The sequence below is a fragment of the Gopherus evgoodei genome, chromosome 5, assembly GCF_007399415.2.
Source record: "Gopherus evgoodei ecotype Sinaloan lineage chromosome 5, rGopEvg1_v1.p, whole genome shotgun sequence".
Classification (NCBI taxonomy): domain Eukaryota; kingdom Metazoa; phylum Chordata; order Testudines; family Testudinidae; genus Gopherus; species Gopherus evgoodei.
The window spans coordinates 7,856,395-7,881,062 of record NC_044326.1 but is presented as its reverse complement, the minus strand read 5'-3'; the positions used below and the strand labels follow the sequence as shown (position 1 = coordinate 7,881,062).

Genomic DNA, 24,668 nt, shown 5'->3' with positions numbered 1-24,668 from the left:
GTCCTGCACTCAGGAAGAATCCCATGCACCAGTACAAGCTGGGGACTGACTGGCTAGGCAGCAGTTCTGCATAAAAGGATCCGGGGATTACAATGGACAAGAAGTTGGATATGAGTCAACGGTGTGCCCTTGTTGCCAAGAAGGCCAACGGCATATTGGGCTGTATTAGTAGGAGCATTGCCAGCAGATTGAGGGACGTGATTACTCCCCTCTATTCGGCACCGGTGAGGCCACACCTGGAGTACCGTATCCAGTTTTGGTCCCCCCATTACAGCAAGGATGTAGACAAATTGAAGGGAGTCCAGCGGAGGGCAACAAAAATGATTAGGGGACTGGGGCACATGACTTACGAGGAAAGGCTGAGGGAACTGGGCTTATTTAGTCTGCAGCAGAGAAGAGGGGGGGGGGGGGGTTGATAGCAACCTTCAACTACCTGAAGGGGGGTTCCAAAGAGGATGGAGCTCGGCTGTTCTCAGTGGTGGCAGATGACAGAACAAGAAGCAATGGTCTCAAGTTGCAGTGGGGGAGGTCTAGGATGGATATTAGGAAACACTTTCACTAGGAGGGTAGTGAAGCACTGGAATGCGTTACCTAGGGAGGTGGTGGAATCTCTATCCTTAGAGGTTAAGGTCAGGCTTGACAAAGCCCTGGCTGGGATGATTTCGTTGGGGTTGGTCCTGCTTTGAGCAGGGGGTTGGACTAGATGACCTCCTGAGGTCCTTTCCAACCCTAATATTCTATGATTACCCCAAATTAGCAGATGCAGAAAAAGAACCCAGGAGTCCTAACTCACCATTATACCACACTACCCCAATTCTTTGCAATAAGACTGGTTAGTTTTGAAAATTTGAGTCTTGAAGATTTGAGGGGCTTTCACAAAAAAAAAAAAAAGTTATAAATTAAAAATAAACTTTCAGCCCCCCAAGCAGTTCCATCCAGTTTTGTACAATTAAAAAAAACCCTGTTATGTTTTTGCTGTAACCTACCTGGCCATGGCCTTTTAAGTGTGATGCCACAAGAGCATCTCTCTGCACATTATACTGAGATAATTCCAACAGACACTGCTCAGGTGTTTCCTGGGGGATTTCACCACAGAGCCTAGTGAGTAAAATTGGTTGTGTTTTCTTAGACAAGATTTGCATGAGCATCTGAGAATGCTCTTAATTAAGCAAACATTGCCACATTATCTCAGACACAAGTGACGTAGTGAGTGAGCACTCCTTTGTCTACTCTGTCCAGCAGAGACAAGGACTGCTTATTCTTTGCATCTAACCAAGGGATTCCAGAGCTGACCCTATATGCCTTAAACTACAGAAAACACAATGCTTTTTTATTTTTACCTTGTTGCAGTGAATTCTTGGCTTGAACTGTGGGAGGCAGATGTTTATTACCATATTGGCGGTTTGAGGGCTCACCTTCCAAGCATCAAAGTCAGCTGGTAAAACTAAAGGCAAAAGCAAAACACAAATGTTAGTGAACAGTGGAAAATAGGAGACTCTTGTGTAAAACAGTTCCTGAGTCACAGGTGAATCGCAAGTCTGACTGATCACAAAATGCAGTTCAAAATTCAAGTGAGTGAGGCTTTTAGCAACTCAAGAGAAACCCAAGTGAGTGTGTCATGGACGATTCTGGGTTAAGATGCAAGATCCAGTTAAAGTCATTCATGATTCAAAGGAGAAAAACATCTGAGAAGGACGCCTAGGGGATGAGTGTTTTTATGAGAAGTTCTCATTTGTAAATAAACCGGAGATTAGATGCAAGCCATATCCAAGGGGAGTGTGCTTTAGAGAGAGGAAGAGTTTGGTAGTGACCTAGTCCCTGCCCTGCCATCCATTCAACCTGAGGGAGATTTTCAAAGGTGCCTAACTCTCAGCAGCGTAATTCCCCTCTGTGTCTTTGCAAATCTTCCCTGCTAAGACCTTGGTCAAATCACTTAAGCACTCTGTGCCATAGTTTACACTATGCCCCTAGTCAGCATGGCCTAGGGGCTTGGGCACTGGTCTAGGAGTCAGAAGACCTATTCTTGTTTCTGCCATCAACTTGCTGCATGACCTTGAGCAATCATTTTACATCTCTATCCTTGTTATTCATCTTGTGTCTGTCTTGTCTATTTAGGTTGTAAAAAACCTGGGGGGCAGAAACTGTCTATGTGGTAGTAAAAGCACAATAGGATGTGAGATCTCAACCAAGGGATCTGTATTATACTGTAATATAAGTAAGTAACAATGCACAATGGTGTTGCAAGGATAAATGTTTCTAAATGCTTCGAAATCCTCAGATGAAAGTTACTCTTGAATGCAAAATTAATAATTATTTAACAGCAGCTCTCTGTTATCCAACAGATCACTGGGTGCTTTAGGGAGAGCAACAAAATTTTGAGCATTGATCAAGTCAACTCTTTCAAACGTGTTCAGAAAAGGAAGCCAGGAGAACACACAATCTTTTGCATTCAAAGAACTGAAACTGGTTAGACATGATTCTTTTTAAAAATAAGATCCTCCGTAAAGTAAGAATTTTAACCTCCTAAAGAAGGTGTAAACCTCATTGCTTGGAGAAATCTTGTAATCACATACTTGCAACTTCTATCAAGAAAAAGGGACCTTTAAATGATTTCCAATGGAGGGTATTTGTTCAGCCTAACTGGATTTTTGCAAGCTCTTTTAGGTGTACAAAGGGATTATAAAATGAACTGAAGTCAGGTCAGCATGTAATGCTTCCTATACCTGTCTAGTAGACATGCAAGCATAATGCAGCTGGAACACTGATTAAGTGCAGATGTCAGAATACAGATACATGGTGACATCGTCTCTAAAGTCCAAATTCAATGTAAAAAAAACCTCAAGCCACGCTTGAAAGGGTGAGTTTGAAGCTTATGTTACCAATGCCTGCTTGATTGTTTCTGGCGGATCAGGCTGTGTGTGTTAAAAGAAGACAAGTGTGCTCACATGTAATAATGTTAATTTCACATAAGATAAACAGAGAGGCATTTTCAAGTCTCTATGTTAGGAGTGTCAGGTCTGCAATCTATAGCAGTGCCAGGTTTACTGCTGGAAATACCATCTCTCGAAATGTAGAACTCTCTGTATATCTGTCCATTCCTGATTATTAAAGATCTCATGGAACTTTGGCCCATCCAGTTCAGCAACCCACGACTGGCAGGGACTAGTACTAGATAATTGAGAGGAAGGCACTAGCCATTCTATAGTGCAGAATTATGTTAGAGGCTGCTCATAAGAAGTTTCTTCCTAACCACAGGCAGTTTCTGGCTGGCTTACATCCTAGGTTTAAATCCATTCAGAATATGTTTTACCCTATCCATTGAGAACATCCATAGTACAGTGTAAGTGCGTAGGCCTTTTTTGAATTCTGTTAAGCTCTTGGCCTCAACTGTATCTTGCAACAATGAGTTCCACAGGTTAATTATGTATTGCATAGAAGTTTTCTTGTCCAATTGCTGCCTTTAATTGTCCCCTTGTTCTTATACTTTGAGAAAGCATATGTATGAGTGTCCACTTAATCTTATCTGTCCCATTTGTTAGCGTGTAGCTCTCCTCACAAATTGTTCTCTCCACACCTTTGAGAATGGTGCTGGTATGATGAGAACACTATTTATCAGGCTAACCAATAATGTCTCACTGTTTCCTTGTACTCCCCCATCTGCCTGTTGGCATCAACATGTTGGCTCTTGTCTTATACTCAGGCCTGGTCTACACGGGGGGGGGAGGAGGAGGAGAATCGATTCAAGTTATGCAACTTCAGCTACGTTGCTGAAGTTATGTGACTAATGTAGCTGAAGCTGACATACTTAGATCAACTTACTGCGGTGTCTTCACCACGGTGAGTCGATTGCTGCCGCTCCCCAGTCGACTCTGCCTGCACCTCTCGTTGAGCTGGAGTACAGGAGTCAATGGGAGAGCGCTTGGGGATGGATTTATCGCGTCTAGTCGAGACACGATAAATCAATCCCTCCTGGATCGATCGCTGCCCACCAATCCGGCCGGTAGTGAAGACATACCCTAAAGAGCTTACAATCTGAGGGTAAGGTCCATCTCTTTGTGCTGTATTTGAACAGCACTTAGTACAGCAGTGTCCTGCTCCACACCTGCAGCTGCTAGACCCTATGGTAATACAAACAAAACAACATCTCATCTGCCTCTGTTTCTGTTGCTTCTCATCTATAAGAATTAGTTTGTCACTTTGGGATCTCAGCAGGGAGAAATATAGCTATATAAAAAACAAGAGCAATCTATTTATCTAGCAAGGTTCCTATGCTGATGCCCAGCACTGAAGTATCAGCTTAGGGCTGATATGATCATAGCAGCTTTTGAAGAGAACTCAGACTGTGCATTACCAACAGTGGTAATTTGGAGACGGTTCAGAGAAGAGCCATGAGATAGATTAAAGGATTAGAGAACATGCCTTATAACGATAGACTCAAGGAGCTCAAACTATGTAGCTTAACACAGCGAGGGTTAAAGGATGACTTGATTATAGTTTGTCAGTACCAACATGGGGAACAAGTATTTAATAACAAGCTTTTCTATCTAGCAGACAAAGGTATTACGTGAACCAATAGCTGGAAATTGAAGATGGACAAATTCAGATAGGAAATAAGGTGTAAATTTTTCACACAGAGTAATTAACTACTGGAACAACTTACCACGTTGCCAAGGTCATCGTGGACTTTCCATCACTGGCAATTTTTAAATCAAGACTGGATGTTTTTCTAAAGGTTCTGCTCTAGGAATTCTTTTGGGGAAATTCTCTGGACTCTGTTATCCAGGAGGACAGGTTAGATGATCAAAGTGGTCTCTTCTGCTTTTGGGATGTGTGGTGTCAAGGCTGATTCCGCACTGTAGCACTGAGTGCAGAAGGTGGGAGCCCGCAAGGATTTAAAAAAATGAATACTGGCCACTCCAGGTTTGTATTAAACTCCCAAGGTTACAGTGTTTCTCTGACCCTGGCTTACTAAATGCTTCCACCACTCAAATGCAAAACCCGTTTTTTGGAACTCAGGAAGGCACACTTGGGAATTCCTTCCTGTGGGGTACCTTCAAACTCTTTCACTACCCCTTCGGGGAAGAGCTGAGAAAGAAAAAGGAAATTAGCTGTTGCCACCAGTTAATTAAACAACATATGCATAAAGCTCTTAGGACACCAAAAATCCAATCATGTTCTTAAAAAAGGTAAATTTTATTAAAAAGAAAAAAAGAAAAAAATACATCTGGAACATAGACTTTTGCTCGATTTAAAAGAGCAATTCCAAAAATTAACCACCCAAAATAGCTTTTTTGAGGGTTCAGCTTAAAGGTTACAAGCAAACAAACACATCAGGGGTTAGCACAGAGGAGTCTACTAGCCAAAATAAACAAACAGAAATAAACCTAATCGTGACTTTCTAAACATTTCTGATTTACTTACAGATCTGAGGGTCCCAAATAAGTAGTTCTAGGTATGATCATACCTGGCTTAAAGCTTCTCATAGCATAACTGCTCCCTGTTCCCCTCTTTCCCGAAGAACCACAACAGAGACAAAGAGGTAGTCCCCCCCCATTTAGAAAAGGCTCTGGCCTTCCCACTGGCTCTTTGGTCACGTGCCCAATCCTTTTCCTTTACTGGGGGGACTCTTTAACCCTTTACAGGTAAAGCAAGCAGAGAACAGACACCAAGAGGGACTTCATAACTGGCTGGCTGGCGTTCAGAAAAGGGAGATCTCTCCCCCTCCCCCGCCTTCATTTATCACATATGGTATCACAGGACAGAATGTTGTACAGCTTATGTAGGTGACCTCAGATTAACTGTTTCCACTGGAGTGATTTCCGACTCAGGAACGAAGTCTACTTCATAGTAATTTTGAAAAGGGGGGGTGGCTCCAACAGACGCACAGCTCAGAGCAACAGACACGTATGATATGTAGCTTAGTATTCTCTTCTTTTATTGAGAGGCGCAAGGAATATTCTGACTGAGGGGCAATCCATTGTGACCTAAGTGCCTGGACAGAGCTGTGCGCGTTGTGGTCAATGAGCAGCTCATGTCCCGTTCAGTTTAAGAACTGATTTCCTTTGAGCGGAAACACTAGAGATTGAAAATAAACTGTGATACTATTTGAGATGAAAGTTATTCAGCTCAATAGGAGTATCAATAAGCTTGTCAGGCCTGTTAGCATGCACTGTAGCTTCTGTGCACAAAGGTGAACTATATCTCCACTGAGGAGTGGGAAAAATTACAACAGCAGTAAGATGGAGGGGGAGAAACCTCACCCCCACCAATCCTTTCAAACCCCAAAGTAATGATAGGTGGGGCTGGTAATACCACTTACTGTTAAGGTTGCCCAGCATTTTGCATCCTAAGATCCTTTTTTTCAGTTGTTTATAACTTTGACAAACTTTAATCATTTGGTTTTCCACATCGGGCGTCTGCTTCAGGCTGAATATTTTGTTTTAAAATTTCAGCTGGAACAGTTCAGCTGTTTCTGAGAGCAAGGCTTGGAAAAATTATGATTTGCACATGTGAATAGCTATGTTTTCTCTGAAAAGCTCTAGCGCCCCCATGCTTTGGAGCAGAGACTTGAAGTTTGGCAGGGGAGTGGCCTTTGGGCCAGGGATGTGCTTTTTGCCTGTTAATTTGCTTCTTCTTTGTGAAAATCTGCCCAAATTTAGCCAAATTAAAGCCTTTCAAAACAAAAAGTAAGTTCACACATGCTCAATATAGACTCTATTTTAGCAGTTAAATTCCCAAAAGATTCCAGCCACACTGGGTGTGCACCAGCCCAGAGATGGACAGGACTTTCCCTGCTGTGGACTATGCTGGGTCCAGGCACCTGAACTGAGAGCAGGAAGACTGTCCCTCCTGTGCTCTCAATGCTCTCTCTGTTGGGCCCGAGGAACCTGGTGAAGGAGGTTACTTGATTCAAATGCAGAGGGGACAAGAGTGGGACCTGGGGGAATGGAAGAAGAGTGAGTAGCTTGGAGCAAGGAGCATGCTGGGATGTGGTGGGAGGAGAAGACTTGGACTGGAGACTGGCAATGGGGGGGAGGGAAGACTGGAATTAGCTGGGCAAAGAAACTGGGAGCGAAACTGAATGCGTGTGTGTGTGTGTGTGTGTATGACTACAAGGGGCTAGTAGGTGTGGGGAGACTGGGATCGGATGAGGAGGTGGGAGGAGATTGGGATTAGCTGGACAAGACAGACTGAGTGAGATTGAGGGGAGACAGATCTGGTGAGGAGTCAGATAAGAACTGGATTTGGCTGCACAAAAAAAGTCTGGGACAAAGACAGGTGAACACTGAGACTAGAATGAGGTCAGGGAGGGAAATTGGAACCGGGATCCAGTGTGAACAGGGAACATAGGCAGCATGAGGGAGAGAAAAAAATCAGGAGGAGGAGCCTGGTGTGGGGGGAGAACTGGGAATGGCTGAGCAAGGAGACTGGGAGGAAGAGTCCAGAGGGGTGAGACTAGGGACTTGCTGGGCCTGAGGAGTGGAGACTGGGACTAGCTGGCGAAGACTGGGACATGGTGAGGTTGGAGAGGATGGTGCAGAAATGATCGCACTTCGGGGGGAGGGAATGGGTTGCACAGGCAACCATAATTCTGACATTTGACATAGTTCTGTGTGTAGTATTACAGTAGGATCTACTACCTCTACTACACTGAAATCTCTCTAAGATTATATACTATTACAGGATGGTCACTCTGAAGCCTAGGATGTCTGACGAGTCAGTGTGAAGTGATGGAAACCCCTACAATCACAACTGAGAGCTCTCTTTCTTTAGAATACCACCAGTTTCAATCATCACGTGAAAGAAAGTGTAGAATCACATGAAGTAAAAATCTTAAATGAACCAAACTGTACCACAGACTCTCTATGGATAGTGATTCTGTGCTCTAATAAGAATACAGCAGCAGGGAATAATACTGTTAGTGACTCTGAAATGCTCAGGGAGATTAGAGAGGCTATTAAAATAGAAAACTCAATAATAATAAAAGTAATGGGGGATTTCAACTATCCCCATATGGACTGGGTACATGTCACCTCAGGACTGGATGCAGAGATAAAGTTTCTTGACACCTTAAAGGACGGCTTCTTGGAGCAGCTAGTCCTGGAACCCCCAAGAGGAGAGGCAATTCTTGATTTAGTCCTAAGTGGAGCACAGGATCTGGTCCATGAGGTGAATATAGCTGGACCGCTTGGTACAGAGACCATCATATAATTAAATTTAACATCCCTGTGGTGGGAAAAACACCACAGCAGCCAACACTGTAGCATTTAATTTCAGAAAGGTGGACTACACAAAAATGAGGTTACTTAAACAGAAGTTAAAAGGTACAGCGCCAAAAGTAAAATCCCTGAAAGCTGCATGGAAACTTTTTAAAGACACCATAATAGAGGTGCAACTTAAATGTATTCCCCAAATTAAAAAAACATACTAATATCACCAAAAAAGTGCCACCATGGCTAAATAACAAAGTAAGAGAAGTAGTGAGAGGCAAAAACGCATCCTTAAAAAGTAGAAGTTAAATCCTAGTGAGGAAAATAGAAAGGAATAAACTCTGGCAAATGAAGTGTAAATATACAATTAGGAAGAATTTGAAGAACAAAAAAGAATGTGAAGAATAGTCAGTCAAAGAATTAAAAAGTAATAGCAAAAATTTTTTTAAGTACATCTGAAGCAAGAAGCCTGCTGAACAATGTGTGGGGCCAATGGACAATCAAGATGCTAAAGGAGCACTCAGGGACAATAAGGCCATTGCGGAGAAACTAAATGAATTCTTTGTATCGGTCTTCACAGCTGAGGATGTGAGGGAGATTCGCAAACCTGAGCCATTCTTTTTAGGTGATAAATCTGAGGAACTGTCCCCCCCGATTGAGGGGTCATTAGAGGAGGTTTTGGAACAAACTGATAAACTGAACAGTAGTAAGTCACCAGGACCAGATGATATTCACCCAAGAGTTCTGAAGGAACTCAAACATGAAATTGCAGAACGAGTCGATAATTTTTTCTCCTCTACCTCGATACAAAAGCTGTCCTTGGGAGCCAAAAAGTCTTACCGCGTTATAGGTGAAACTGTGGTATATCAAACTTGTTTTGATGCACCAGAGTGCGCAGCCCCCCTCCCCTCCGAGTGCTGCTTCACCGTGTTATATCTGAATTTGCATTATATCAGGTCACGTTATATGAGGCAGAGGTGTAACTGTAGTCTGCAACTTATTTAAATGAGCTTCTGTACCAAATGACTGGAGGCTAGCTAATGTGATGCCCATTTTTAAAAAGGGCTCCAGAGGTGATCCTGGCAATTACAGGCTGGTAAGTCTGATTCAGTACCAAGAAATGGTTGAAACTATAGTAAAGAACAAAACTGGCAGACACATAGATGAACATAATTTGTTGGGGAAGAGTCAACACGGTTTTTGTAAAGGGAAGTCATGCCTCACCAATCTACTAGAATTATTTTAGGGGGTCAACAAGCATGTGGACAAGGGGGATTCAGTGGATATAGCAGGGCTTTGGAGCAGAGCCCAGAGCTGGAGCGTGGACCAGGTGGTTTTATGCCCGGAGCTGGAGCATAGCCGGAGCAGAGCAATAAAAAAATGTGATTGCTCCAAATCTCTGGGATATAGTGTACTTAGATTTTCAGAAAGCCTTTGACAAGGTCCCTCACCAAAGGCCCTTAAGCAAAGTAAGCAGTGATGGAATTAGAGGGAGGTCCTTTCACGGATTTGTAACTGGTTAAAAGATAGGAAACAAAGAGTAGGAATAAATGGTCAGTTTTCAGAATTGAGAGAGGTAAATAGTGGTGTCCCCCAGGGGTCTTACTGGGCCCAGTCCTATCTGACATATTCATAAATTACCTGGAAAAAGGGGTAAACAGTGAGGTGGCAAAATTTGCAGATGATACAAAGCTACTCAAGATAGTTAAGTCCCAAGCAGACTGCGAAGAGCTACAAAAGGATCTCTCAGAACTGAGTGACCGGGCAACAAAATGGCAGAAGAAATTCAGTGTTTATAAATGCAAAAGTAATGCACATTAGAAAACAATCCAACTATACATATAAAATAATGGGGTCTAAACTGGCTGTTACCACTCAAGAAAGAGACCTTGGAGTCATTGTGGACAGTTCTCTGAAAACATCCACTCAATGTGCAACGGCAGTCAAAAAAGCGAACAGCATGTTGGGCATCGTTCAGAAAGAGATCGATAATAAGACAAAAAATATCACAGTACCTCTATATAAATCCATGGTATACCTACATCTTGAAGACTGTGTGCAGATGTGGTCACCCCAGCTCAAAAAAGATATACTGGAATTGGAAAAGGTTCAGAAAAAGGGAAAAACAAATGATTTGGGGTATGGAACAGCTGCCATATAAGGAGAGATTAATAAGACCGGGACTTTTCACAGCTTGGAAAAGAGACAACTAAGGGGAAGCGGGGATATGACAGAGGTCTAGAAAATCATGACTGGTGCGGAGAAAGTAAATAAGGAAGTGTTATTTACTCCTTCTCATAACACAAGAGCTAAGTTTCAGAGTAGCAGCCATGTTAGTCTGTATCCACAAAAAGAACAGGAGTACTTGTGGCATCTTAGAGACTAACAAATTTATTTCAGCATGAGCTTTCATGAGCTACAGCCACCAATTTGGCAAATTTTGCAACAGAAAACCTCCAAAAACAGACTCCAAAGAGAGACCGCTGAACTCAAATTAATATGCAAATTCGATACAATTAACTCAGGCTTAAACAGAGACTCGGAATGGTTGGGTCATCACACTAACTGAATCTATTTCCCTATGTTAAGTTCTCCTCACACCTTCTATGGGTCATCTTAATTATCACTTCAAAAGTTTTTTTTCTCCTGCTGATGATAGCTCATCTCAATTGATTAGACTCTTCCTGTTGGTATGCGTACTTCCACCTTTTCATGTTCTCTGTATGTATAAATATCTCCTGTCTGTGTGTTCCATTCTATGCATCCGAAGAAGTGAGCTGTAGCTCACGAAAGCTCATGCTGAAATAAATTTGTTAGTCTCTAAGGTGCCACAAGAGCGAAGGGTCACCAAATGAAATTAATAGGCAGCAGGTTTAAAACAAATAAAAGGAGGTATTTTTTCACACAACGCACCATCACCCCGTGGAACTACTTGCCAGAGGATGTTGTGAAGGCCAAGACTATAACAGGGTTCAAAAAAGAAGTAGATGAGTTCATGGAGGATAGGTCGATCAATGGCTATTAGCCAGGATGGGCAGGGATGGTGACCCTAGCCTCTATTTGCCAGAAGCTAGGAATGGGCGACAGGGGATGGATCACTCAGTGATTACCTGTTCTGTTCATTCCCTCTGGGACACCTGGCATTGGCCACTGTCAGAAGACAGGATATTGGGCTAGATGGACCTTTGATCTGACCCAGTATGGCCCTATGTTCTTATCGGTAGGATTTATGGGCTGCTGCCATCCAAATTTTAAGTTCTCAGGCTTTTTGACTTTATGAATAATACCTGTTTGGTGTACCCTTACAGTAAGGCATATATCTATGCTATATCAAGAGTCCTAGACCATTGGGATATCAAAGGTACTTCAACTAATTACCACCTTTACATGACAGCTACTTTGCAAGCAACAGTACATTGGTTGTAGGAGACAGACTGAAGAGATGGTGGATTGCTTGGTCTAACTGCCACAGCTGAGCACCCAAACTACCACCCACACAGATCTCCCAGCACAATGCCCCAGTCAACACAACCACCTACTCAATTCAACTGGCATGCATAATAATCCCAAAAAGACACAGACACTCCCCTCAGCACACAACCCTCATTCACCATCCGCACAAACTAATACTTCTTCCAGGATGGTCACTCGGAGGCCTAGAATGTCTGCTGAGTCAGCGGGAAGACAGGGAAACAGCTGAAAGCTCATTTTGTGTAGCATGTTGCAAGGTTCAATCATATCTGGGCCCTGTGAGAACCAGATGGAATGCTGGAGTCCAAAGGTTCGGTGGTGGTTGGACTGTGACAGCTGATGACAGGAAGTGGGACTAACAAAGAGGTGGCTCTGCCTCCAGTCAGGGGGCAACTCTGGGCACAAAGTTTGGGGCACACATACAAAGGGCAACATTGCATCACAGCACGTGGAAATAAGAGCCCCCATATTTACTCACATAACTTTACCAATTACACTCAAGCGACAGCACAGGCTTCCCGCTACTAGCATGGTTTATTAGTATGGGATCCGAAATAAAACATGGTATAAAATAAGAGGACGATGATAATTTACATAATGCTCCAAAATGTGCTAGGACCTTTACAGAGCAAAGACCTATTCCCTGTCCCCAAAGATTTTAGCATCTAATTTTAGATCTGATGCAATAAGTATATCAACTAAGCAGGTGAGGACTAAAACCCTCTTTTAATCTACAGAATAGATAGGCTAGACAGCAGCAGTACAAGCTTCTGCCACACTGCCTGGTCTATGTGATTCAACCTCAACTTGGAGGAACCACTTAAGATGGATAGTTGGATTTCTAGGCCGTTCAGCCTTTACCTATGTGAGTCAGACTGCCATCAACACGACTAATTAGTACCAACATAATTGGGGGTTGTGGAAGGTGAATGCCTCTCCACTGAGAGCGATCCAAGACCTATGTTCCCTCTAAGCCTTTTTGTGTGTGTACATATGCATGAGAAACCAATGGCCAACACAACAGTCCCTCTCCCATCCCCCTCCTCTCCAGTACTCATGCTGTCAACCCAGCCCCATACCACTCACCAGCTCCTTCACTTTCGCTATAAACCCAAGAAAGGGGAAGCCCTGGAATCCTTCCCATACATTTGCAAACTAGAAGCACTGGAAGGCGCCAAGGCACAGGGAAGCCCATTTCCCTGACACCCAGACCAGTGTGGTAGGTACCCATGGACAAGAGGTGTCTGTGGCACGGGGCATGTGCACACTTTAGAATTCACCAATTCTTCTCCAGGTGATTGCATTGATACATCACCCTGAAGGAGAGGCTGATTTTCACACACCGAGCAACCAAACCCACCGGCTCTCGCTTGAAGGGAAAAGGTGTTGTGGATAAAAGAGTATGTTATTAGAGATTTTATTTGTAATAGAATCACTCTGGGATCTCCTTACAAGCTGAACAAGCTTGGGATTTACAGCTGTAGATGAGGCAGCAGGATGAACCTGCTAACATGGCTGTCAAGTCTCTGCCTGCATGCTCTGCCTGCAAAGCAGCTACCAAAGTAAGTTATTCTAAGAGAGGGACCATTTTAAACAGTGATGAGAGACAGACAGAAGCATCTGTATGGCTATTTCACTTTGTATAGCCAGGCAGATTCCCCTTCAGAACTTAATTCAGACATTAATTTGTCAAATAGCTTTTTGATGACACTGTTATTCTTAAAGAACTGAGTTGAACACTTTGTGGTGCAGGTAGCTCAGTTTCTCTGAATGGGTCCGTCTGAGCAAAGGAAACCATTCCCAAAAGGGCAGCTCGACTACCACATATCCCAGTTTCTGTAGCTGCCTCCTTTTCAAGCTATGTAGTCCCAACAACTGTTTAGAACCATAACAGTACTGGTTCCTGTTTGACACCTGAATGGCTAGCTTCACGCCTCTGGGCTGCAGCCTTAGCTGGGAGGGACAATTTTCAGGAGAGGTCTTTGATTTGGTCAATACATTCAAAATAGTGTCAGTCAGAGGAACCTCATATGAAAATGCAGAATTATTCCTAATGGGTGGAGCCTGCTTCTGTTCTACTGCCTCCTTCTGGCTACAAGTCTCTGTCTGAGTTTTATTACCCATAAGTGACTTGCCGCTGGACTTCCCCTTCAGCAGCTGATTCATTAAGTTATCTGTGAGACTGACTCCAATGTCTTGCAGTTCTCCTTTAGCTGCTGCGGCAGCTTTTAAGTTAAAAGGTAACGGCTTTCGGTCTGTGCCCAAGTGGACCTCCATATCATCTGATCTAGTGTGAGGCAAAATCATGTGGTGTTTAACATACTGGGGTCCACCTAACATTACCTCAAGTAGAGACACAGCTTCCGTCACTTCCGGCTTTATGCAGATTTCCTTCTTCGTAAAATTCCACAGCATCTCAGTAACCTCTTGCTGAAACTGTGGCGTAAGGCGATTACCTTTGTAATCTGGGCACTCTATCTCTACACTGCCATCAAGAGTGAACAGGTCCTTTTTAAGCTCAAATTTACTCTCTCTGGTTAACTGAATAAATTCAGCACTCAGAGTGTAATCTATCAGGTCATCTGGGAAGTGCCCAACAAATGCCAGAGCCAACAAACAGGTGAGGAGATGTTCTGGGAACTTCTCAAATTCATGCATCTTTCTGTACATCTGCTCTATGAGGCTGGAGTAAAACCTCTCTGCATTAGGTGGCTCATAATTCAGGCATCCGAATGACCACAAGAATTTAGCAACATCTTTACTACGGCAATACATCACCCTGGAAGGCAATGAAGAAGCTACTGCATTCATAATCCCTTCATCGAGGTAATGCAAGGCTGAACAGGCAAGAGTTATGTGCATGACACCCTGAATGCCTATAGTACCAATCCGAGGAGGAATGACTTTCCCAAGTTGCTTCAAGAATTCTAAATGATCGACATGAGTATAGCGGAACATCTTAAGTACATTCACTAAAGCATAATTGCTCATGTCTGCCATCTGGCCTGACACCTTGTCTCCAATTTTTCTCATGACATGCTCAGAAAAGGCACTGTTGGACTTGAAGAACCCTAAGGAAATGGTGCCCACTTCCTCCAAGTTGAAGGAATCCAAGTACTTCAACACTAAAGTCTCCAACTTCTGCATTAAATCCTGGGGTACGCTCCGACCTTCGCCTATGATATAAATCAGCTGAACAAGCTGAGGCAAGGTGAGGTCTTTCCAATGCAAGTTAACATAACTGAAGGAGATCTGTAAATAGTGAGGCACGCTGCGTCCCAAGCAGCGCCACAGGTCAGCCACCAGCAGTAGCTGATCCAGGCTCATGTCCCACACCCGACGGCAAAATTCAGTCTCATACACATTCAGCATGGAGTGGGTTGGTGGAATGCCTAAACGGATAAAGGCCTTTAAAATGTCAGTGAGTTCCGAGATGCTAAACAGCTGGATGTTTTCAACTGCGTAATGACACAACATCATAAACTTAGTACTGGACCTCACCATCACATGCTGCTCCACTGGCAAACAGCTCAGCTTGCAAAAATATTGCACCATGGTTCCTGGGATCAGGCCACTCTTAAGAACAGTTACTTTATGTAATATCAAGTCACCTTCTTCTAGAGGAAGGACCTGCAAGGTCTCGGACTTGTCATAACTTAGAGATCGGTATTCGGGTCTGTGCTTCTGAAACATTCTGGGGTCTTCCTTAGTGTCATAGGTCTCCAATTTGTCTTCCTTGGGCTCCAGCGTGGCTGGAGGCTCTGAGTTGGCCTGTGTGGAAAGAGTTTTATAGAGCTTCAGATCCAGCAAGGTGCGTTTTGTGCTTGACTGGCTTTGAGAACAGGTGATGCTGTACGTATTCTGAAACTGCTTAGCACCAATGCTGGAGAATTCACTTCCAAGTGGCCCTTTACTATCGTCACAGTTTCTAGCAGCATTCTGATGGGATGCGGTATTGATTCCTGTGTAGGCCGATGGATTATAAAGTACTCTGTATTCCAGAGGGTTCAGCAATCTGATATAAGCCTCAGCTTTAGCATCTGTGTCACTCACTTCAGGGCTCTCATCCTCCTTTTGTTTTCTAATAGGAATTCTCTTCTTGGTCCCGCACTTGGTTGTAGTTGAAAATGCAACCATGCTGCGAACGCCTCCTGGAAATCTTCGGCATGTTATCACTGTAGCCATGGATCACAACTTACTGGGCTCAGAATTGTCTCCAGGTACTGAAAAAAGGGCAGATGAAGAATGAGTGGCTTCCATCTATCATGATGCATTTTTAAAAAACATAACCTTTATCACTATAGTACGTTAGATGGTATGAGTGTGTCCTGGTTTCCCACATGGTTCACAAAGAATTACTGAGTATCAGGTGTTTTCCCGCAAGTCAGCAGCTGAGAGTACTGTCCAAAACTACCACATGCAAACTCTACCCAAGATCAACAACTCAAGTTATTTTGCAAAATGGAAGACCTGATGCATTATGGAATTGATAGGATTGGCAACGCAACTGTGGGCTGGTCCACACTACGGGGGGGAAATCGATCTTAGATACACAACTTCAGCTACGCGAATAACGTAGCTGAAGTCGAATATCTAAGATCGGATTACTCACCCGTCCACACCACACGGAATCGATGTTCGCAGCTCTCACTGTTGATTCTGGAACTCCGTTGGGGTTGATGGAGTTCCGGAATCGATATAAGCGCGCTCGGGGATCGATGTATCGCGTCTAGATTAGATGCGATATATCGATCCCCGAGCAATTGATTTTAACCTGCCGATACGGCGGGTAGTCTGGACGTGGCCTGTTACAGGTAACTTATAAAATGGCTCTCAGAGTAGGGGAAACATTTCTGTTTCTTCAGTTCGTGAAAGGACCTAACGTACTTTTAACTCATTTTTAAAACTGATTAGATTTCAAGCTGAGTGTGTCCCTTTAACATGTTTATAACTCTGTGTCATCAAAGCTCTAACAATTCCATTAGATTGTGTTTCAAAAGACTCCGTTCTATTAAGAAGCACCAGCCAGAACCCCAGTAGTTCTGAAAATGAGGCCCAAGGACAAGCATTGCTCCACAGATGGAAGTATTCTGAGACTACATAATGTAAGGCTGGGGTATTGGGAGGGGGGGTGGATACGGGAGAGGGTCTCTCTCTTATGGAGTGGTGCACAGAATGAAAACTGGAGTGGAACTAGCTTGCCAGAAGGATTGGCTCCCTACCACCAAAACAAACGTAAATGGCTGCTGTTAGTGACTGTTCACACTGCTAGGGAAGAAAGGCAGCCCTAGAATCAATGAGATTGGGGAGGGGGAGGGCAATAAAAAGCATGAGAGAAACCCCCCCAAAGTCACAAGCTGCTGTTACACTATCACACACTGAAAATTAGTACTCAGAAGAACTGTAAAGATACCAAAGAGAGTTCTATTCTTTAGGCCTGGGGAAGTTTTCTACAGGTTTAGATGATGTAGTGCTTAAAATGCTAGTCACCACCAGGGGCCATGGCTATAAGAGTGCTCTCACCACTGCTACTGGAAGGCAACAATGGGAAAACTGCCAAAACAAAAATCTAGTGTAGCCATCCTGGGTAAGCAGCCAATTCAGCCTCTTTAGGATGAGTCAGATGGCGATTAGTTAACAGCACCAGGTCACTGCTCTGTGTAAAATATACTTCCCCCACCTTGTGTGGCTAACCCTGAGGAGGTATTAGACAGCCATCTTCTAGCATTTTCAACTTCCTTGAAAGCTCACTTTCTCTCTTTCATTATTTAGAAGAAACATGTGTTGGAACTGCGGGATGCCAAGTAATTAGGGAAGCCAAAGCTCGGTGAAGGCACTACAACAGCAACATGTATTAGCTTCTGTGCTCCTCTGCACAACAGCCTCTGGCCACAGGGACAGTAAGGTGTTATAGATGCCTTTATGACTCTGCATAAAAACAGAGCTTCCTGAGTGAGGACAAACATGTCACACCCATGACAAGAAGAAGAAAAAAAAGCCTAGTAAATGCTTAGCTGAGTTTTATGCAGAATTCCCCATTGTAGCAGCAATAAAAAAAAACAGACCAGTAGTGCCCTCTCACAGTGCTTCATTTATCATTTATCCTGCTTTTCTTAGCCATGTTGCATAGGGTGCCTCACTCATGTTTTCTGGCGCTGGAAGAATGGCAAATTGGAGGTGGCAGGAGGAGGTTTAGAACAGGAGAGTGTGAAAAGGTGAAAAAACAACTTGGGTGAAGAGACTGAGACCAGAGGAGAAAGCAAAGGAAGAAGGGAAATGGTTATCGTGAGAAATCAAAGCAGAAAAAAAAAAGATTCTAAAAGAAATTAGAAAGAATTAAAGAAAAGATTGCTAGAAAAGAGGACGTTTTAGACATTTTATTAAGTATTAAATAAAAAAAATTAAAGGGTAGATAAAACTCATTTGCAGCTACTCCTGTTCGATGTCTTATCTGTGTCTAAACCGCATTGGTTAGGGCAATAATTGTGTCTTTGTCCATGCCAGCAAAGCACAAAGTTAGATGTCAGCGTTAAATCCAAAACCAGCTTCCTCATAACAGTTCATGTTGTTGGTAGCCCAAGAGAAGATCAGACAAGATCATAATGGTTTCTTCAGTCTTGATGGCTCTGAATCACAGCAACGCACTGTGTTTGGGACTTTGGCTAATGCTGCAGAAAGCAACAGCTCATCCTATGTGTGAGAATGCCACCCAATCCCTCTAATCTAGCAGATGCTCTGATAAACAAAACAAACACCACTACCCCTTAGTACACATACAATAAAAATAAAGCAAATAGCCATTACATATTGGCACAATGCAGGCCCCAGCAAATCCACTGTCAACAGCAGGTAGGAATCTTTTCTCTGGCCGTCCCTATCAATGCCTGCCAAACTCAAGATTTCCTTTAACAACAAAAACATTTTTAGCTCTTAGGGTTGTCAGGGCAACCTGGAGTTAAGTGTAGCTGACATAGAGCCATCTTCCCATGTCTCTTGATAGATAGCCTAGAATGGTAGAAGTATGATCTGTGTAAGACCCAAAATCTGGCCCCAGGGCATAGCCTGAGTAGTTAGCATGTATACTGGGAAGTACCTGCCCAGTAGAGGCCCACCCTCTCTGAAACCAGCTCCTCTTCCAGAAGTCTGCTGGAGCTTGAATTAGGTGAGCTTTGCGGCCCAGTATAAGCTAGTTGTTGACTGTGAGACCACTTTAAGTGCAGGATATGCAGGTTTCTTTACAGTCTATTTTTTGGTCTTTTCTGTGTGTCCTATATTAATTATTCCACTAACAACGCACACGTTCATTGATGCAAGGGATACCATCTATTAAAAATAAATTAATCTATTTTGCTCTTTTAGCCAAGAATCTCAAAGCACTTTGCTACCATTAGTGAACTAACCTTCAAAACATTCCTATGAGATGATTATCCCCATTTTACCCAGAGGAAAGTGCATCACAGAGCCAGTCAATGATGTGCCCAGGGTCACAGAGCTCACCAGAATCATGCTAGGAACCCTGTTAGAATGGTTAAAACAAATCAGAAGTGCGTTGGGAAGGTGCTATGTAGCGTTAAGAGTTTATTCACCTTGATTTCAAATCCATGGAACTAGCCCTCCTGAGAGCCAACAGAAGAACATGGAGAGGAGATAGAAAAAGGAGGGGGAAGGACAGTGGACAAGATATGCCAAGTCTTGAGAGAAAGACACTTTAGAATCTTTCTTGCTCATCACTTAAATCTATGTTACTTGCATCTTCAAATCCCAACAACGTGCCAGATGAACTTTCAAGCTAGTCCTTCATTTCCTCCTCCAAATGTATTTTCTTGTACGGGTCCCTCTTCCCACCATCAATGACACATGCCAGCCTCAATGCCCTTTGTTCCTTCCTGCTCTCACAGCTCTGTACTCCTTCCTATGCTCCTCTCCATGTGTAAACAGGCTGCCAACATCCCCACTTTTCTCCATTCAAATCCCTCCTGGAAACTCTCTTCTGCCATGTCATGTATGAGAAACAAGTTAAAGAGCAAACATAACTGGACCCCTCAAGCTGCATGTCTTATGGAAGTCCCAAGAGATGACACTGTCCGTCTAAACCTTCCTCAGCCCCTTCCTTCTGACCCTCATTTTGTGGGCCATGTCTAATACAGGGTCCAATCCTGCAGTAGATCTGGATGGGTGGACACTTGTGGAGCACCAAGGATGACAAATGGTTCCAATTGTGCTGATTAAGTTGCAGAACAGGAACCTCAGGCTATATATTCTAAGGGATAGGAACGGTACCTTTCCTGGAGTCTGAAGCATCTAATACACTTTTGGACACTCAAAAAATTACAAATATATGCTTGATAACTAACATTAAGAAATCTGTGTGTCATTCCCACTTGGAGTACATTTCCCATTACAGTCTCACTGCTATGTATCACATAAGTTATGTATTACCCACTATGCTAGCCCCATCAATTAATATCATCCCTTCCTTTTTTATCTTCCAACAAATACCAGTACATTTGGACCCAAATGTTAAAATTAGGTGTAAAATTGCATATTTTATATAGGATTCAGGTTTGGCTAAGAGTATAGCTAATGCCTGTAAAGTGGGTTAAGGACAAAGGAATGACTAAAAAAAGCACCTGTGCTCAGCAGAGCTGCTCCAATTGTGTATTCAGAGTATTTGGAGGGATGAGAGCTCCATGGTGTGTTTCACACCCAGGAATCATGGAGAATTAGATACAGGTGCCTGCCGCCACCTGGTGTTGAACAAGGCAGACACGAGGGAACATGCAGGCTAAACTCTGGATGGAAGAGCTCGCGATTGGCACTGTGTGGGGTCACCTACAGTGACCAGACAGCAAGTGTGAAAAATCAGGACAGGGGATGGGCGGTAATAGGAGCCTATATAAGAAAAAGACACAAAAATCGGGACATCTGGTCACCCTACTCCCCAGGAGCACCTGACCCACACTACAGAAGGCAGCACGAGCAGGCGACCAAGCATGAACGACACTCGCAGGAAGCGACGCGCCCCTGTCCCTGCATTACCACAGGGGTCAGACCCAGTGATCGGCTGCAGAGGGGGTGGCACCAGGTCCCGGCGGGGCTGCGCGGCCTGCCTGAGCGAGCGGGGCAGTCACCCGTGTGCCCCGCCCGGCAAGGACATCGGTACGTGTCGGCACACGCAACACGCGGGGAGCAGCAGCAGCGCTCACGTGCCGGGCACACGCCACGCGTGTAACGTGTGTGCGGGGCACGCCCGCTCCCCCCCCCCACCGCACTGTGCACGCGCTGGCGGGAGCCCGAGAAGGGCCTGGCGGTGACAGGGACACTCGCCTGGCGCGCGCCCGGGGCAGGGGGGGTCCGGGCCTCTCCCCGGGCCGGGTTCTCTGCCCGCACTCACCTGGGCCGCGCCGCTCGCTGTCTCCGTTGCCGGGTCTCGCCCTCCTGCCTGGAATCACCCTGCCCCGTCGCCGCCGAACGCTTCCGGTCACCTGACCTTACGCACTTCCGCCGCGACGGGAGGCGAGAGGGGCCGGGCGGCGCCTGTAATGGGGAGCGCTGTGCCTGCGGCGTCGGCGTGGGCCCGCCAGAGGGCGCTCGCTCCCCGCAAGACCGACTGGGCCCCCCCTACCCCCTCCGCGGGGTCTGCGCTTGTGCCCGGCCCCTGGGCAGAGTCGAGAGCGCGCCGCGCGCCTGGCCGGGGGCATCAGCGCCAACTGGGGGCACGCCCCTGCCACCGGTTGTCATGCCAACGCCAGCCGATGTCACGCCCCTGCCACCGGTTGTCATGCCAACGCCGCCCGATGTCACGCCCCTACCACCTGTTGTCATGCCAACGCCACCCGATGTCAGGCCCCTACCACCGGTTGTCATGCCAACGCCACCCGATGTCAGGCCCCTGCCACCGGTTGTGTTGCCAACGCCGCCCGATGTCAGGCCCCTGCCACCGGTTGTCATGCCAACGCCACCTGATGTCACGCCCTTGCCACCGGTTGTGTTGCCAACGCCGCCCGATGTCACGCCCCTGCCTCCGGTTGTCATGCAAACGCCGCCCGATGTCAGGCCCCTGCCACCGGTTGTCATGCCAACGCCGCCCGATGTCACGCCCCTACCACCGGTTGTCATGCCAACGCCACCCGATGTCACGCCTTTGCCAGCTGGGGTCAGGCCAACGCCACCCGATGTCACGCCTTTGCCAGCTGGGGTCAGGCCTTTGCCAGCTGGGGTCAGGCCAGCCTCATGCTAACACCAACATGCCATTGCCACGCCATTGTCACGCTTTGTCATGTCTCAGCCATGTGGGGATCGGCACCACCATGTTGCACGAGGGACACTTGACAAAATTACCATCACGCTAGTGCTACATAGTGTAACGTTTCTGCCGCCTGGGGGCATGCCAGTATCATGCCGGTGCCACATGGTGTCACACCCCTGCTACCTGGGGTCATGCCAGCCTCATGGCACTACCACACAGTGTCACATGTCGTTCCACCATGGTATGAGATCAAAAAATGTTCTTAAAACTCCCATGTAATGTTGCTTCATTGATGTGTGGCTGGTATAAGTCACTGATCACAGGGTATATTCCTGTATTAATCTCCAGCTATGGGGGAGCTCTGGACATTCATCTGACAGTGATAACATGCACCAACTACTGCCGCAGGGGAAACCAGCCGCTCCAGACAGATGTGTTGTCTTTTCTGGGGCTAGGACAAGCCGCATTAGCCTCGTGCAGCTGTTGCCTCGGCCAGCGGCAAGGTCAGGAGGAAAAGTCTAACTGCGGCTTGCGCTGGGTCTGAGGCCATCAGACCGCCAGGGACTTCGGGGTTTTAACTAGAAATGGCAACGTCAAGCCTGACCGTTCCCAGCATACAGTCAGCTTGGCAGCAGCCCCCTGGCACTGAGGCAGAAGGAGATCTTGAGCAGAGCAGTTCTCCTGCTGCCATGTGAAATAACTATGGTAGGGAGCAGCTGTAACATGAGCAACTGGATGATGGCCGAGGTGTTCAGGTCACTGGGAATTCGGTATTACATCACCCATTCACTTACAGTGTGCAGGGCCAGCGCTTCCATTTAGGCGGCCTAGGCAATCGCCTAGGGCGCCAGGATTGGTGGGTGGCGTTTTGCCGGAGGGGGTGGCAGGTGGCTCCGGTGGAACTACCACAGTTGTGCCTGCGGAGGGTCCCCTGGTCCGCAGCTCTGGTGGAGCTGCCGCAGTCGTGGCTGTGGATGGTTGGCTGCTCGCGCGGCTCCGGTGGACCTCCCGCAGACACGACTGCGGCAGCTCCACCAGAGCCGCGGAGCAGGCAACCGTCCGCAGCCACGACTGCGGCAGCTCCACCGGAGCTGCGGGACCAGCACGCGGGGCGGCGAAATTGCTGTGTGCCTAGGGCGCTAAAACCCCTGGCGCCGGTCCTGACAGTGTGACATCCCAGCAGCTGTATGTGAACCAGGAGTGGGTATCAGGGGGGATCAGCCCTGCTCTTGTGTGTGTGTTGTAATGAACCAGCTTTGTGTGGCTGAATGAGTGTGCGAGCCCACAGGCAAGATAAGGGGTCTACTATTGCTGTTACAGGGGAGTTCTCCTATAGCACAGGCTAGAGATGTGCCTGAGCAGGGGGTGTGAATCCCACCTTCCTTTGTGTGTGCGATTTCCCCAGTCGTGTTCCAGAACACAGGGTGGGCAAACGGACCAACATTTCAAATTCATTTCAGGGAGACTTGTGTGACCCTCCCCACTAAGCCCCCCCCCATGACCTGTGCTCTCTGTCCCTCCAACCCTCTCCAATCCAGTCCCTAGGCCTGTGCTCCCCAATTTCCCCAATCTTCACTGATCCACCCCCCCAGCCTTCTGACCCTCAATGATCCACCCCCTGCCTCTGCTCCCCAACCTCCCCTTACATTACTGATCCACCTCCCATCCTGTGCTCCTCCTCTGAGCCTCACCCATTCACGCTCCCATCCTGCTTCTCCCCGGACTCTCACCAATCCACTTCCCATCCTGTGCTCCTCCTCTGAGCCTCTCCCATTCATGCCCCCATCCTGTGCTCCTCCCCCGACCCTCACCGATCCACTCCCCATCCTGTGCTCCTCCCCTAACCCTCACTGATTCATGCCCCGATCCTGTGCTCCTCCCCTGACCTTCACTGATCTGACACCCCCGTCTGTGTTCCCCAACCTCCCCTGACCTTCAGCGATCCAACTCCCACGTGTTCCTTCCCCAACCCTCACCGATCCACCCCACATCCTGTGCCCCTCCCCTGACCCTCAGCAATCCAACCTCACCATCCTGTGCTTGTCTCTGACACTCACTGACCTGACCCTCCCAACTTGTGTTCTTCCCTTGACCCTCAGAGATCCAACTCCCCCAGCCTATGCTCCCCGTCCCTCTCACTCTCTCTGTTCCAGCCCCCTATCCTGTGCTCCCCTTCCCTATGCGTTAGAGTCAGTGTTCGAATTCAGGGATTCCTGTCACCCAGTCTAGTGCTCTGGTTCCCATTTTTTCTAAGTGCTTTGTTCGGTGCACCCCATTCATTTATGTGAGTGTTGCTTCATGCTGTAAACACTGAGCCCACCTGGGACGTTGCATTTTCATGATGCTGCACACCCCAGCCATGCCCATGCAGAACTCCAAGGCAACACTGGGGCCCCTACCACTTGAGATAAAGGAGGATCACCATCAGCAGTACTGGGCTTATGACACACAGTAGAGCACTGTTTGTGCTGTTGTTATAAGAATCAACAGAAGCTTAGTGGTACTCAACCTTTTCTGTACAGGGATCCCTCTCCCACCTACGTGGGAATCTAATCAGGATCCACCTTCCATTTAGCAGTAGAGGAAGAGCAAGATGGTTGCGATCCCCTGATACCTCTTCATGCTGCCATGTTGATTACCCAGACAGCAATGGTGGCAAGTGGGCTGAAGTGAGAAGTGAGAGAGCCCTCTGCTAGCTCCATGGGTAGAGTAAGAATATTTGATGGCTCCTCCAGGCG

General features: G+C 46.2%; 2 protein-coding genes across 4 annotated transcripts in view; both read right to left on the bottom strand.

Moving 5' to 3' along the window:
- The window catches only part of UBOX5 (U-box domain containing 5), a 30,667-nt gene extending 9,512 nt beyond the window's left edge, over positions 1–21,155 (bottom strand). Inside the window, exons 1-2 of one of the 2 annotated variants that reach the window (XM_030563412.1) lie at positions 21,076–21,155; positions 1,341–1,444 (exon numbers count right to left, since the gene is read on the bottom strand). In XM_030563412.1, the coding sequence (XP_030419272.1) occupies positions 1,341–1,394 (54 nt within the window). In that variant the 5' untranslated portion in view covers positions 1,395–1,444; positions 21,076–21,155. Of the gene's footprint in view, positions 1–1,340; positions 1,445–14,024; positions 14,092–21,075 lie in introns of those variants that run through there. The other variant, XM_030563411.1, reaches the window with a different exon arrangement.
- On the bottom strand, positions 13,083–21,152 carry FASTKD5 (FAST kinase domains 5). 2 transcript variants are annotated; one of them, XM_030563409.1, is made up of 2 exons: positions 21,076–21,152; positions 13,083–15,904 (listed from the first exon to the last, which is right to left on the bottom strand). In XM_030563409.1, exon 2 carries the CDS (start codon positions 15,864–15,866, stop codon positions 13,401–13,403), a length of 2,466 nt encoding a protein of 821 aa, XP_030419269.1. In that variant the 5' UTR covers positions 15,867–15,904; positions 21,076–21,152; the 3' UTR covers positions 13,083–13,400. The 2 variants fall into 2 exon arrangements, with proteins under 2 accessions (XP_030419269.1, XP_030419270.1); XM_030563410.1 differs by lacking the exon at positions 21,076–21,152 and adding an exon at positions 20,312–20,531.
- Positions 21,156–24,668: the final 3,513 nt, after the last annotated feature.

Coding starts and splice junctions, on each gene's coding strand:
- FASTKD5 (XM_030563409.1), bottom strand. CDS start 15,866: ATGGCTACAGTGATAACATGCCGAAGATTTCCAGGAGGCGTTCGCAGC.